Raw genomic sequence first — 16,958 nt, forward strand, 5'->3', positions numbered from 1 at the left:
AGTCTGACCTACCTTGACTAAGAAGGAGGCCAGGTTACTAAGGGAATTATGTGGGTGTGGATTAAGCGTGCTATCCTGGAGGTTTAGCTCTAGAGCGTCAGGAGCAAGGGAAGAAGGTAATTCAATGTAGTGGAAGAGTAACAAAGACCTTGGCATAAGGATTTTCTGCTTGGCTATGCATCAAGGGAATGCGAGGTTACAAAGTTTCTAGTGGTCTTTTGCATGTTAGAATTCCAACCATATTCAACTTAGGATTTTGAGGCCTGGAAGAAGGTATGGACTTATCATTTCACTGTTTCCTTTTATTCTATAGTTGTTAGAGATTTCAACTGCAACTTATGGATTTGGGAGCTCTAGATTCTCATTGTTAATTATGGGAGTATTTTATATCAATGATGGGGTTGATTTATTATGGTTTAGTTGTTTTATTGGTGTTTAGAGGGGCTCAAAGCGGAGGGATTTGTGTTTGTTCTTTCCCTTGGTCAATTGAGCTCGCTGTGTGGTTTCTAGCTCCACATTTTCTACGGGTATCATGGTGGGCTTTGAGGACTACCGCCTCCTTTCTATCTTATATGTGGGATTAATCAATTTTGAACCTGGGAAATGTAATCCATTTTCTGAGCTTTTCGGAGGCTTAGTGGTTGTTTGTATAGTCTGTGGTTGAATTGGAGTTTTGGGATCAAATCCTACTACTTCAAGTATTATGTTGTCTTCTTGTTGGTGCTTTTCCAAACGGAAGGCTATAGTTAGGTGGGCCCTGGACATTTTTTCAGTTATTTTGAGAACACCCTTGGTGTCGGCTCACTATTATTTGCTTGGTACTTTTGTCTGAAAGAGGGACAACCTATATACACTCTGTTGATATTTGGTGGTGCACTGGTAGTAGTTCTTTGTGCACGATCTATTCAGGTGCAACCTAGTTAGCAATTCCTTGTCATCGTGGGTGGGTAAGAAGGGGAATTTGTGGGAGAGAGTAGCATAGTGGAAACTTATTGGATGACGAAGGCCATGGTGAGGTTCTTGACCCCAACCCAACCTAGCCACCACAATCTAAGGAATAGCCTCCTCCTCCAAATAATTTTGGCAACCATCTCCAACACATAACTCTTCTCCTAGATCAACTCACTAGGGACCATATTGATGACATGAATGTGATCATTAGCTTCATGAATGATCAGTGGCATATGCAAGACCATTTGGCCAACATGCAAAGGAAGCAATGACAAATATAAGGTTGGCCCATAAGGAGAAGCATGTCGACTATGACTTCACACCTCCACCATCACCTAGTTCTGGTTTGGACCATCTTGCTATGGTCAATTCCTATGATTCCTAATGGTCATTGGTTGCATTATGATTTTGAGGGTCTTCTAGTCTGACTTGCCTTTCCGGTTTTGGCTAATAAGGTTGTTTCTACAGTTTATATTGGTATTTAACTACTGATCAGTAAATCTTGTTAGAATAAGGTTAGGAGGATTTTGAGAAAATGTAATCAAAAATATATTACTTTAGCATAATAGAAAGTTCTTGATTTCCAAAAAAAAATCCTTTATTTTTTTATCTCTACTCCTCTACTGACCTTACAAATTTCAACATTATTAATAACACATAATTTTTTTTTGTTAAATATCAACATTCATTAACGATTTAATTTATATGACTATACTAGTCATATAATGAGATATTAATCTCTAAAAACTATTAACTAACCCTGACCCATCTCTGCAAAATCGACCAAACTCTTCTAAACCATTATCTATGCTAGTATGCCTTTGGTGGTTATGTAAATATAATAGGAATCATGATAACAATAAGGCATTTAATGATCGTCTGTATCCAACAGGTGGGAACTCCCTTTTGCAGTTGCTAGTTTGGACTAGTTTAATGGTTCATTCATTGAAAATATAAGCTTAGAAAAAGCCTCCTGGCTACTTAAACCGCATCAAATTTTGAGGAAGATCTCGTTTACCTTTTACCTTGTAATTTTTTTAAGTGTTTAATCGATAATAATAATAATTTTTTTTAATATTATTTAGATTTATGGGATGAAACCCAATTAAAATGAAATTATATTATTTTAACAATATTTAAAATTAAAATCAAATGATCTTAGTTTAATACAACTTACTTTCAAGTTTTCGAAGACATGTAATGAGTTAGTGAGACTAATAAACAATTATATCGAGTATAATATTGATAGATAATCTTTTGAAATTACAGATTTTTCAAAAAATCTCATTGTTATTAAAAGAAAAAACGAAAACAAAATTAAATTGAACTTTGACCAGTGGTTCTATATATCTTCTCTGAAGCATTTAAAATATTTTCCTTCGAAAATAAAAAGCAGGATCCGGGATCTTGAGTTTTGTGTGATTCTGTATATGTTCTCTTAACCATTTAAAATATTTTCCTTTCAAAATAAAAAGAAAGATTCAGGATTTTGAGTTTTTTTATTCCAATAGACTTGATAGCTATAGCGTGTTTCTGGTTTGCAGTGGGAAACATTCCAATTGCGCACACGAGCAATGATGTTGTGACTGCTTATATGGAAACCGTTGCATCAGAAACTCGTAATATGCTATGGCCTTTTCAGCAGATGTGTAACAGTAAAAAGGTCATCCGAATACTTTATGTCCTCTAACAAGTTTCATAATAGTTTCTGATTATGAGGCACCAGGTTTCCCATGTTAGAATCAACTACTAGTATTTACTCATTGTCTATGGAAATCAGGTACAAGCAAAAACCATTGTGCTAGAAGATCATGATGTATCAAAGGCAATTTTGGAATATATCTCAAATTCCAAAATCAGAAAGCTCGTTGTGGGGTCTTCTAATAATCTAATAAGGTAAACTAATTTTATGGATGTATCAATTAAACAACTTCACATCCTTCCTTTGGTGAACAAAATTTTGGTAGCACTTCTGCTGCTCGTTACAATGGTTATATGCTTCGATTTATTGTCCATTTTATATCAAAAAAAAATTGACTGGACAGAGCACTTGGGGAACACACAGTACCCAATTAAGGCCATTTCTTGCATTGAATTAAAAATTTTTCTATATTTTTTCCATCTTAAATGCTATTTTCATGTCATAGAATTATCGATGTCCATGCTCTGAATTCTTTTGTAGGAAACTTAAAGGCCGGGATACTTCAACACTTATTGCAAAGCAAGCCTCAAAGTTTTGTGATGTTTATGTTATAGCAAAAGGCAAACTTGTTTCAGTCCATCCCAGCAATACTTCAGAATACGCTTTACCACCAGGAGGTATTACACTATTCTTTGGCAGGACAGTTTCTCTACTGTGAGGTGGATTGTTTTGTGAATATATTCATTTTTGGCAATCCCTCTTGCCTTAAATTTACGTTGTGAAAATTGTTTGAAACCTATATGTTATGCCCGTGGTGCTTTAGATTCTTTTTTAGTTCACTCTGCATTTTGTAATAGAACTAAAGTAAAATACATCTAAACCTGTGCCTTGCCATTGTTCTGAGCTATATTTCCTTTATTTTGTTAAGAAATGACAGGGCAGAGCGTTTTAGTCCGTAGTCAAAGCAATATCTGTGATAGGAATGGAAGCAAGCGTTTTGAGAAAAACACAAGTAATTTTGAAGGGTCGAAGGTGAGCAAAAGTAACTTCTCTTCAGGAAGCCTGGTGAGAAATAAATCTGCCAGTTACATAATGAAGGCAACTGCACCTGAAATGGAAACTGCTGCAAAGTACAAGGTCAGCATCTTTTGCTATCAGATAGAAAAAATATATATAATAAAATAAAAATTTGAAGCTTGCTTAAAAGAAGTTGGAGTACTTGTGACAGGAAGTGAGTCTAAAGTTGGGGAAACTGGAGGACACAAATGATGCTTTTGATCAGAGATTTAGAAGATATTCAATAGAACAAATTAAATGTGCTACGGATTTCTTTGCTGAATCACTTAAAATAGGCGAGGGAGGATATGGCCCAGTCTACAAGGGAAGTTTGGATCATACCACTGTGGCTATCAAGGTTCTCCAAACTGATACAGCTCAAGGCAGAGATAAATTCCAACGCGAGGTATGAAAAAAATTTAGGTGATTTACTAGCTGTATTATTTCCATATCTAATATCAATAAAAGAAGACAATGGAAGGTTAAATGGACAGACTTTGAAGAAACTTTCAGATTATCCCTCCTGAACATTTTTTTTGCAGATTGAGATTCTAAGCCGCATACATCACCCCAACATGGTTATGCTGCTTGGCGCTTGCCCTGAGCGCGGATGTCTAGTTTATGAATATATGGAAAATGGCAGTTTAGAGGATCAGTTGTTCCACAGGGGTGAAAGAGATTCTCTTCCATGGTTTATCCGCTTTCGAATTGCTTCAGAAATAGCTACCGCACTTCATTTTCTTCACACCACCAAGCCAGAGCCAATCATTCATCGTGATCTAAAGCCTGCCAACATATTGATAGATCACAATTTTGTGAGTAAAATCGGCGATGTAGGACTATCTAAGCTCATTCCTCCTCCGGGCTCTTGCACTGTTACTGAATTCAGGATTAAAGTTCTTGCTGGAAACGATTACTTGGATCCAGAGTACGTACGGACCAGAACATTGTTTCCTGCGTCTGATGTATATGCTCTAGGAATCATTTTCCTGCAATTGCTCACAGCCAAATCGCCAATGGGTATTATAGACGACGTTCAAGAAGCCATCGAGGAGGGCTCATTCAAAGAAATTCTGGACAAAACTGCTGGGGAGTGGCCTCTTGAGGAAACTGAAGAGTTTGCTAAGCTTGCCCTCAAATGCACAGAATTGCGGCGCAGAGACAGACCGGATATGAACACAGTTATTTTGCCAAAATTAGAGCGGTTTAAAGATCTCAAAGATGCATATGATGAGGAGTGATGAGGAGTGCACCTTCTAGCGACAACCAATGGACCCATTGCTTCAGTGCGGTTCCATCTTTTGCAAAATTCATTCTCCACTGATTCAGTGGGGTTCTTTAGGGTATTCAGTCAGTGGGTTACTTTCGGGTATACTTTTCTCATCATTAAATGTAATTATATGTAATTATAGTATGAGTTATTTGGTTGTAAATTAATTCGGGTACAGGGAATGATGTTTTTCATCATTAATGTAATTATTATGTGAGTTATTTAGCCGTTAATTAATTAGATTTATCTTAAACTAGTAAGTGATGTATTTACATACATGTTCGCTAAAAACAATTAAAAAAAATTATATAATTTGTATTTGAAGAAATTGGATCTCTTTGGACTCATGTTAGATCTGTATTTAAAATAGATTTATACTGGTTTAAATTGGTATCACCTCAGGGAAAGTAGAGTAATAATTGTGTGTCGATACAGTGTGTTTATAGCATGGTTTTATGTGTGTTTTGTTTGTCCTCTGAACAAAGTAGAGGAGGACATTGTCTATTGAGAAGTCAAATTTGTTGAAAAATGTTAGAAATTTAATTCTTATTTGTCTAGAGGTATATTGAATGATGTTCCTTATCATTAAATATAATTGTTGTTTAAGTTTTTAATTGTTAATTAATTATTGTTTGGGTTGTTTGGTTGTTAATTAATTAAATAAGAGAGATTTAATCCAACTAACGTAACTTTTAATTTGAATATTTCTCTCTTAAACTAAAAAATAAAAATCAAACTTTGAATTAAATGAAGGAGTTGCAGCTCACAGGTGTGTATAGCACATGGGACGCTGCACTCAAACAAAGAGGAGACTCTCTCTCTCGTTCACTCTACATTACATCAAATGAATATTACAATATTAAATACATCACTAAAAATTAGGTTGTTGTGAACAACCTCCTAAACTCTAGGAACTAATCCTAAACTAAGGAGATGTGTTACAACCATATAACCATTTCTCCATTATTTTTAACTCCCCCCCTCAATGGAGAAAGGGTTATTCTGCACTCCTAACATCCCTCTAAATAACTCAAACTTTACTCGCCCTAGAGGCTTAGTAAAAATATCAGCTAAATTATCACAAGTGTTACAATACTGCACACATATTTCTTTTGACTGTATCTTTTCTCGAACAAAATGAAACTGAGTGTCAATATGTTTAGTATTTTTATGGAAAACTGGATTGTATGCAAGCTTTATTGTGCTCTGGCTATCAGTTTTGATGTTGGTTGCTTCTTTCTATCCTTCGCCTGCATCGCTAAGCAATCTCCTCAACCAGATGGCTTCGCATGTAGCTGCACACAACGCCTGGTACTCAGCTTCACATGATGATAATGCTACAGTACTTTGCTTTTTGATACTCCACGAAATAACCCCGGATCCAATACTAAATGCGTAACCTGTGATGGATCTACGATCATCCAGGTCACCTGCCCAATCAGAATCTGAATAACCTGCTAAAGTAACATCAGAAATGTCAGTGTATAAAATACCATAATTACAGGTACCACTAAGGTATCTCAACACACATTTTGCTGCAATCCAGTGACTTTCAAGTGGTTTGGACATAAACTGGCTCAGCACACTAACAAAATATGCCAGATCAGGTCTAGTTGTCGTGAGATATATCAAACTTCCCACTAGCTGTCTATAGAAAGTGGCATCCACCTGTTTTGTGCCATCATCACTGCTTAACTTGAGATTCTGAGGCAATGGTGTTGCTGTTGTTTTGCACTGTTCCATTCTGAATCTTTCTAACAGGGTTCTGGCATACTTTCCTTGAGTTAGAAAAGTTTGACCAGAATCTTTCCACACCTCCAAACCTAGGCAATAATGAAGATCTCCAAGGTCTTTCATTTCAAATACCTGTGACATTTGCTGCTTGATTTCTTTGATCAAATTATTTGCATTTCCTGTTATAATCATGTCATCCACATACAAAGAAATCAAAATGATTTGCCTCTGTTTATTTATCTTGGTATACAGGTTTGGATCGTTGAAGCTCCTATGAAAACCATGCTGTACAAAAAATGAATCAATTTTCTCATACCATGACCTGGGTGCTTGTTTCAGACCATAAAGTACCTTATGCAATTTACACACTAAATTCTCCTGCCCCTTTTTCACAAAACCAGGAGGGTGTACTAAATAAATTTCTTCCTTTAATTCTCCATTCACAAATGTAGACTTAACATCTAGCTGGTGTAGCTTCCATTTATGTTTTGTTGCTAAAGAAATTAGCATTCTAATTGTATTTAGTTTAGCTACAGGGGCAAAGGTGTCATCGAAATCTATTCCTTCTTGCTGTGAGTAACCCTTTGCTACCAGTCTAGCTTTGAATTTTTCTACACTCCCATCTGCATTTATCTTAGGTTTATACAGCCACTTGCATCCTATAGGGGTTTTTCCTTCAGGCAACTCAACTAAATCCCATGTATGATTTCTATATATTGATTCAATTTCCTCATGCATTGCAGCCCTCCATTCATCTGATTTACTTGCTTCTTCATAGTTTGAAGGTTCTACAATGTTTAAAATTTTGGACATTAAAGCATAGCCTTTCAATCTTTCAGGTAGTCTAGTCTTCCTACCTGATCTTCTAGGTAGAGGACTTACCTCAACTCTGTCTGTTTCAGCACTTTCTGGGCCTGCATCATCACTTAATACACTATCTGCTGCTACTTCTTCCTGTTTCTGCTCCTGCTCCTGCTCTTCATCTTCGTCACTATTTATCTCTATCAGCAATGGAATGTGGCTATCACTGTTAGAGTCTTCCTTTCCATCTTCAGTCTGTTCATGAAAAATAACATCTCTGCTTGCAAAAACTTTATGAGTCACAAGATTATATAACTTGTATGCCTTATACTCTGTGCCATATCCTACAAATATACATTTCAAGGCTTTGGGGTCTAACTTCTTTCTATCTGCTTTTGGTATATGAGCATAAGCTTTAGATCCATATATTCTTAGATGACTAACTGCTGGTTTGAGTCCAAACAATGCTTCAAAAGGGGTTTTGAAGCCTAGACATTTAGTAGGACTCCTATTCTTTAAATAAACAGCAGTATTAATGGCTTCTGCCCAAACACCATTCGATAGTCCCTTACCTTGAAGCATACTTCTCGCGCACTCCACAAGAGTTCTGTTCTTGCGTTCTTCTACTCCATTCTGCTATGGAGTGTGTGGCACTGTGAATTGTTGCATAATCCCATGCTGCTTGCAGAAGTTCATGAACTCTCCTAATCTATATTCTCCCCCTTGGTCCGAGCGGAGAATCTTTATCCTCTTTCCTGTTTGGTTCTCTATCATAGATTTGAACTCTTTAAAGTACCGAAAGGCTTGACTCTTTTTACTTAAAAAATACACCCATGAAAACCTAGTGCAATCATCTGTAAACAGTAGAAAAAATATACACCTCCTAAGGACCTAGTTTGCATAAGTCCACAAATATCTGTATGCACTAGTTCTAGGATGTCTCTTTCCTTTCTGTTGACATGCAAATGGAACTCTTCTCTATGCATTGTCCCTAATGCACATTCATCACATTCTAGCTTGACATTATGAAAAACAGGGAGTCCATCGACCATACCTTTCTTTTGAAGTAAGATGAGGTCTTGTAGATTGAGATGTCCAAATCTCTGATGCCAGAGATTTTTGACTGTTGATCCAGCTGCAACCATTGCTTGTCGTGGCATACTCTTTGCATCCAATCTGTACAAATTCCCCACGTGCACTCCTGTTGCAACTATTTCCATCTGGCTATCCTTAATGACACAACCATTCTTAAAGAATTGCACCTGCATGTCCTGTTCTGTAATCATTGAGACAAAAATCAAGTTTTTCTTAATTCCTAGAACATATAATACATTTTTAAGATGTTTAATGTCGCCACTAGGTAGCTTCACAGGAATATATCCATATCCTTTGATCTCATACCCACTTTCATCTCCTAGATAAATTTTTGATCCACATGCAAATTCTTCAAGAAATTCAAAACAGTCCTTCTTACTGGTCATATGTGAGGATGCGCCAGAGTCGACATACCATATGTCGTCCTCATCTCCCTTTGATGCTGAAAGAGCACAATCGACTGTGAATAGTCGAAGATCATGGCTGTGGTCCTCCTCTTCTCCAGCAAAACAACCCTGATGTTTCCTCTGTTTGCCTCTTCTTTCATCCGCCTGCCTCTTATAGCATTCTCTAATATGATGACCAGGTTTTCCACAATAAAAACATCTCTTAACATAATTATCAGTCATACCTCTGAATGATCTCTTTTGAAAAGAGTTGGCTCCCTTCTGCTGCTGCTGCTGCGGTTGCTGGTGCTGATGTTGGTGCTGGTGCTGCTTTCCTCTGTACTGTCGCCTCTTCGCCATCAGAGCTAGGTCATTGCTCTGAGTTTTTAGATTCTGTCGTCGCTCCTCCTCCTGGAGCAGAATCGCTGTCAGCTCATCAAATGAAGGGGCTTTCTCCCTCGCTGACAGCCCTGAGATAAACGTTTGATATTCATCAGTCATTCTATTCAATGTGAGTGTGACTAGATCTGAGTTGGACACCTTTTCTCCAATAGCTCCCAGTTTTTCAGTCAGATCCTTGACTCTGGCCAAGAATCCAACAACGGACTCATTCTCATCCATCTTCAATGCAAACGGCTTTCCCTTGAGTGCCAGAACACGATTTGTATTCTGACTCTCGTATAGGTTCTTGATCGTTGTCCATATATCAGCGGCCGACTTGGAATCTCTGATATGTGGGATAATATTGTCCTCAACGGACATCTTCAGTATAACTTTTGCTTTCGTTTCTCTTTTATCCCAATCTTGTTCTTGGGTCGTTGTTCCAGATCTCTGCTCATTTCCCTCAACGATCGACCATGCATTTACGCTCTCTAGCAAAGTTTGCATTTTGAATTTCCAGCTGGAGAAATTCGTTCCATCGAGTTTGCCAGACTCGTGGAGGTATGATTCTATACTGTTGTTCATTTTCGCCCAACTGAACACTTCAATCGGCCACCACCGGACAAGTCCGATCTGCTACCACCGAACAAATTAGGAACTTCACTGTGCCACCACTGGGAAAGTCCGATCTGCTACCATCGAACAGATCAGGGACTTCACTGTGCCACCACCGGGCAAAACCGATTTGCTACCACCGAACAGATCACCAAACAAGCTTTGACACGCCACCACCGGGCAAAGGCGATCTGCTTCCACCAAACAGATCAAGGAGCTGCACTGTGCCACCACCGGGTAAAAAACCGATCTGCTTCCACTGAGCAGATCACAGAGCTCTGATTTGCCACTACCGGGCAGGTCCGATCTGCTACCACCGAGCGGATCATGGAACCCCAATTCGCCACCACTAGGCAGGTTCGATCTGCTACCTTCGAGCAGATCAAGGAACCTCAATTCGCCACCACCGAGCAAATCAAATCTGCTGCCACCGAGCAGAAATATCCAAAGTGTCACCACCGGGCAACTCTCATCTGCAACGACAAATTGCAGATTTCCAGAGAGAAAGAGATTGGCTCTGTGGCGCTCTGAACAACCACAAATCCGTGCCAATTGCAGAAAAGAAATTGGCGTGCTTAACAGCCACGGATCCCCGCCAATTCAGTCACGATTTCGTTGGCGCGCTTATCAGCCTCAAACCCACGCCAATGGGCGCATCTGTTCTTTAAAAACTCGCGCCTTTCTATTATGTTCTGGATTGGCGCGACTATCTGCAAAAAATCCGCGCCAACTGCTCCAACCCTTTCTTCGGCTCAGAGATGATCAGTCATCTGAGACCCTTCACTCCAGGTGTTACTGTAGTTCCACCTGATCACACAAATACATTTACATGCTCTCCTACCACTACAGATATGTAACTAATGATACATCCCTAAAAAAAATTTGAGGCTATCTCTACCCTAAGCTCTGATACCAAGATAAAAATCAAACTTTGAATTAAATGAAGGAGTTGCAGCTCACAGGTGTGTACAGCACCTGGGAGACTGCACTCAAACAAAGAGGAGACTCTCTCTCTCATTCACTCTACATTACATCAAATGAATATTACAATATTAAATACATCACTGAAAATTAGGTAGTTGTGAACAACCTCCTAAACTCTAGGAACTAATCCTAAACTAAGGAGATGCGTTACAACCATATAACCATTTCTCCATTATTTTTAACTCTAAATGATGTATTTATATATATATTCAATATAATAAAAATAAGTTTATGGTGTGCAATTGGCTTTTTAAATTGGTATGAGGTCAGGGAGTGTAGAGTCAAAATTGTTTGTCGGTACAGTTTGTTTATACCATTGTTTTGCATGTTTTGTTTGTCCTCTAAATGGAGTAGAGGAGGGAATTGTGTACCGAGGAAGCGGCTAAATATCCCCAGAGCCATTTTTTTAAAAGGATAAATATTTTCTACACAATTCACTTCATTTTGTTGTTTCAAATTGATGTTGTACTGTTCGACTTGTTTGCAGAGTTGGCATAAGAGCGTGAAAACGTTAGCATAACGAAGAAAGATTAATTCAACCAGTGTTTTTTTGTCCACAATTTTCATCTATAATGTTAATGTCTAAAGGTGGAGATCATGCCATTGGTTATTTAAATATTGTTGCTAGCAAGTGTGACGTGGTGTAGTGTTTTAGATAGAGGAGGAATAACCTGTTGAAGAGTTTTGAGAACCCAACGTTTCGGACTACCAAGTGAGTCCATCATCAGGGGACGCGACAATAGATAATCTTCAATCTTAATGATGTATCCATGAGCTGGGTTTAGGGTATATATATCTTATGTTATTAAAAAATGATGTGAGAAATTAGGTCGGCCAATGTATTTATTAATTTATTTAAATATTTTATTATTATTATTATTATTATTATTTTTAATTTAATTAATTCAAAAATTAATTGTTTTGAATAATGATTTACTTACTTTATTAATAAGTTTAAATTAATTAATTAATTATTTATTTATTTATTAGTTATATTTAATTATTTGTTTATTCTGATTATTAAATTATTATTAATTAATTTATTTTATTTTATTTTATGTTATTTTATTTTTATTTTTTATTTTTTATTTTTTTATTTATTTATTATAATTTATTTATTCTATTATAATTTTCTTTAACTTTTAATTTAATTATATATTTTAATAAAATTTTTGATGAAATATGTATCTATATATTATTATTATTATTTAACTTGATTAATTAATTAATTGTTATATTTAATTATCTTTTTTTATTAAATTATTATTAATTTTTATTTATTTTAATTTCTTTATTTTATTTTAATTTTTTTAACTTTTAATTTTTTAATTTAATTATATATTTTAATAAAAAAGTTTGATATATATATATATATATTTTAAGTAGTGTCCTTGACAGAATTCTATTAGGGTAACTGTGCAAAGCTCTATGCCCCAATATGAAATGGCAGATTTATATGAGGATGATGGTGGTGGTGGTTGATGTCCACTGAGACCAAATTGGTCTATCGGACCTATAATTTTCTTAGTTTTTAATTGTCTCGCTTCTTGTCTTTCTTGGCGAGATTGGTGTTGTCGCTTTTTTTTTTTCTCTACGGTCTTCCAACTTCCTTTATCTTGCATCTCCTTCATCTCTTCTAGTTCTTGGGACATTGGTGTCTTAGCTTCGCGATCTGTTGTGTTCGTCTTTTTGAATAAAGTAGGAGAAGAAGTTTGGTCTAGAGATTTGCTTTGCTATTAAATGAAGATTTATTTTGTGAGGTATTCGAATCCTCATAACTGTTGATGCTTGAGGAGTTGTCGAGTTGGGCGGGGCTTCCCACTTGCTTGTTTTGAGAGTTGTTTCTTTCTTGCCCGATTTATTGTGATTCAGAGTTTTCTCGAGAGTATTTTTCTTTGATGACAGTGTAGTGTTCTTTTTGTGCTCCTTCCCACCATATAGATCTGTGGTAATTTTTTCTAGCATTTTTATGGGAGGCTTTTGGGCAATTTTTGGCTAGATGACTTGTCTCAAAGCAGGATCGACATCTGAAGAGGAAACTTTCATAATAGAGTTTCTGGTTCCACACATAGTCTTTACTTGTTAGGTTTATTTCAGCTGGGAATCCAGCGCCGAAGTCCATTTCCACACAGAGGTGTGCATAGGTGGTTTTGGCATATTCCTTTGTTTCTGGACACTTGCAATAAAATTTTCCAATTGCATTTCCAATGGCTTTTAGCGAGGAGAAATTCCAGAGATTCAAGGGTAGGTTTGGTAATCTCGCCCAAACTGGCGCTGAGGTTATGACTGCTGTTGAGAGATCGAATGATGGGTTCCATGGCTTCATGAATAGGCCTGAGTTTTCCCAAAACCAAGGGCCAGAATTTAGAATGCAGTGTCTGCTTTCAGGGTTTTCAAAATCTACTATAAAGAAAACCCTAGCACAAGGGTAGAAATTAATTTCATCAGAAATGACAGACTCCCATACCTCCGAGATCCAACTATGGAGAGCTGTCAATCGTGGCCAAAAACCATTGGACCGACAGATTAGGGCACTTTCATAGAACTTTAGAGCCTTATCGAGTGAGGACTACCTGGATAGTAAAAGCTGAGGCTTCACTGACGATATGGACAGGAGCGTGCCCCAGAAGTAGACGAAACTGAGCCAACGGCTATTTTCGCGAAGCTGGAAGCCATATGAAACAGAAAATACCTAGCTGCAAGAGACTAGATCCCTTCAGAAGATACCTGGCCGCAAAAGATACTTAGTCGCAGAAGATTAAAAGAAGATACCTGGACAAAGATTAGCCGATAAATCACAATATTTACTTTACTGCATTTAGATCTGGATATTTACTTCAAAATATCAAAATAAAAGAGACACATGCATGGTGCACATTTTCTGTTCGATAGGGCCGAAAATAGCAATGTGTTACGGTCACTGAAAAAACTAGTATAGCTCAGTATCGAGCTGATCGAACCAAGCAAACAGGGTTTGCCTTTGTGAATTGCCGAGTGGTGATCTATGTATTATTGGTTAGTTTATGTGGTGATTTCTCTACCTATATTATGTTGGAGAATTTAATTTCAATCACCAGCTTCATGTAGTAATTATTCATCACTTTGAGTTTAAGTTAATTTAGTTTAGTTGAGAGTTTCATAATCACTGTTGTCTCCTATGTAATCTTAACTTATTTAATAACTACTGATCTTATTTAATAAAAGTTAATTTAGTTTAGTTGAGAGTTTCATTTCAGTTATTAATCAATGTTGTCTCATATGTAATCTTAACTTAATAACTACTGATCTTATTTAATAACCACTGAGTAATGTGAAAACTGAGATCTCTGCTCCCGTTGTTTAATCTCTAACATGGTATCAGAAAACAACAAACAAGAGAGGCGAGGTTGCTTAAAACTCCAAGGAAAGCAACATTTGAAATTTGTTTGTGTTTATGCAGAAAGAGGAGCTAGGGACTAAAGCTCGAAGTTGAAAAGATACCAGGTTGCAAGTCAGGTTACATGTCCTGCTTCAAAGAAACGTTCTCTGTAGACAATGTGATGGCAACATGGTGTTAAAAAGGGGTTCCCAAAGCTAAGTCAACCTTCAAATATTTTCACGGCTCATAAAAATCAAGAAGATCCACGTCAAAAATCGAATGGTCGATTGCTCAAATGAAGGCTCCACTGATCGAATGGTTGACTGTTGCTCAAAGGCTCCGTTAATTGAATGGTCCATTGTTGTCAAAATCGAATGGTCCATTTAGGCTCCATGAGTTTTTAAAAAGTCCACGTTTCTATAAAAGGTTCATTTTTTAATTAAAGAGATTCATAACCGTTATTTCAAAAACTTTTAAGTGACTTCGTATTAAAGATTTCATGAAAGGCTTTATTTTAAGTTTTTTTAAGTGGCTTTATTAACAAAAGGGATTTTAGAAGGCAAGCGGTTTTTTATTTTTAAAAAAGAGTCACTATTATGTTCTATTGAAAAAAAGGGATTTCATTGATTGTTATTTTAAAAAACACACGAGAAATTTTTTTAAAAAGGGTCTATTAAAAATGAAGGGGTATTGTTCAAATAAAAAGGGGTTGCGAATAGTTTTTTTTAGAGAAAGGGTGTGTGAAACCATTTGTAAAAGCGTCGTTTTTGTTGGGACTTTATAGACCCGTCAGGGGTGTGGGAACTAAGCAACATAGAAGCCACCATAAAAGTTTTTCTTTTAAAAATTGTTGTCTCCAAGTCAATTTGTTTGTTGAGCTTGCAATTAGTTAACATTCAACAAATGGGAAAAGTCAAGAGGTTGAGAAAGTCAAAGAAATGATAAGAGTTGTTGGAAGTTTATTTGAAATATTTGGAAGCCAAAAGGAAAAAAAAAATATTTGCATTGAAATGCATAAAAGAATGTGTAGATGACACCATTATTCCCCTCATTGCAGATGCAAATATAGCCAAGGAAGCTTGGGATACCATTGAGAGGAATTTTGGTGTAAGTGGGAGTATTTAAGTTGAAGATAAAGGTGGATCTGTATCACCAAATCTGTAGTGAGATGAAAAATTATGTGAATCCGACTTGAAAGTGGATGGTGATTGTGAAAAATTTGCATAAGTGGTAGAGAAGGAGCATGTAGATGCTCGTGAATCCCAATGTGAATAGCAACAAGTGGATGATGATTTGGTGAATCCAACAACAATGCTTATTGATGACAATGAAGTTGCCATTGAAGCAACTAGTGTTGTGGTGAACCCAACAATGAAATTTGTTGATGTTAAGTTTGATCAACAAGAGTGAAACAAAATAAATACAAGCAAATGATGCAACAAAAACATCACATCGATATGATCATATTTGGTGAGAGAAGCCGCCTTGACATTTAAAACCAAGTGGAAGACAACCTATTTGCAAGAAACATGTTAGTGAAGAAGCGGAAATGACAGAGGTAGAGAAGGAAGCGCAAAAGGAGAAAGATCTTATTGCAGAATAGAAAGAACAAAATTGATGTAGTTCTGTAAGTATTTTTAAACTTAACCTTGATTTTGAATGTGCAGTTGTTAGCAACAACCAAGAAGAAACAACAACAGTTGAAGATGAATTAAAGTTCCTTGAAGCATGGCTTGCAACACCATGTCATGATAGAGTCTGCATAGAAGTTTTAGAAGTGAATGTTGAAGACAACATGGATGATGAAAACATTAATGAAATTTTCATGTATTAGAGTCGTGAAGAGATAATTTTTTTATTATAGATGTATGTTTCAACAGAATATTGATAATGAAAAGAACACAATAGAATATGACATGTGGTAGCAGTCGAAATACAAGGAAATTTTTGAATAAGTGAAGGGCATGCTTAGAAAATGCAAAACAATGGAAGAGTTGCACCAACAAATCAAGAATTTGAAATTTGAAGCCTACAACAAAAAGAAAAAGTTGAAGAAATTTAGAGGCAATAAGATTTGGAAGCAAGAAAAAAGAAGTAAAAAAAACCTAACTAATATCAAAAATTTTAAATTGTAAGCCTAGCTAAGACTTAGACCAACATGCATATTTTATTTTAAATTTTGTGCCTGTAATTAAGGGGGAGTGTTGGAGAATCTAATTACAATCACCTACTAGGTGTCATAACTATCCATCCAATTGTTATAATCACTTTGGGTTTAGTCCAGTTTAATTAAGTTTAGTTGAGAGTTTCTGTAACAACACCTATTTTATTTTCTATGTAAATCAATAAAAATAATAACCATGGTCATGGGACACGTATTCCAAGCTGAATGTTGGGAAAAAACATAGTGCTGGGGATTGCTTATGATTATTTAATGGCTATGGAAATTGGAAAGGGAAAAGAGGCATTAATTGACATTTTATTTAAGAAAATAATGGAGAATAAGAGAAAAGGAAGGTGAAAGGTCACCAAATAGCATGAGGAGGAAATATAAGGAAAATAGAGGAAATTGAAGAAATATAGATCTCAATAATAAAAAGGCTTCTAAGCATGAGTTTACAGCTTTTTGTTAGTCTAATGTTTGTCAATTTAGTTTTGGAGCTCTCTCTGTATTCTCTCTCTCTC

General features: G+C 36.3%; 1 protein-coding gene across 1 annotated transcript; it reads left to right on the forward strand.

Annotated features, from left to right (window-relative positions):
* The first annotated feature begins 532 nt into the window (after positions 1 to 532).
* LOC149158642 (U-box domain-containing protein 34-like) lies at positions 533 to 4,890 on the forward strand. Its single transcript, XM_089434060.1, has 7 exons — positions 533 to 605; positions 2,496 to 2,614; positions 2,732 to 2,847; positions 3,134 to 3,270; positions 3,531 to 3,730; positions 3,822 to 4,055; positions 4,192 to 4,890. The coding sequence occupies exons 1-7, from the start codon at positions 533 to 535 to the stop codon at positions 4,888 to 4,890; spliced, it is 1,578 nt and encodes a 525-aa protein (XP_089290186.1).
* Positions 4,891 to 16,958: the final 12,068 nt, after the last annotated feature.

This window comes from Pinus tabuliformis, chromosome 5_2 (assembly GCF_031772625.1).
Source record: "Pinus tabuliformis cultivar Carrire ecotype Pingquan chromosome 5_2, CPIR1, whole genome shotgun sequence".
Taxonomy (NCBI): Eukaryota; Viridiplantae; Streptophyta; class Pinopsida; order Pinales; family Pinaceae; genus Pinus; species Pinus tabuliformis.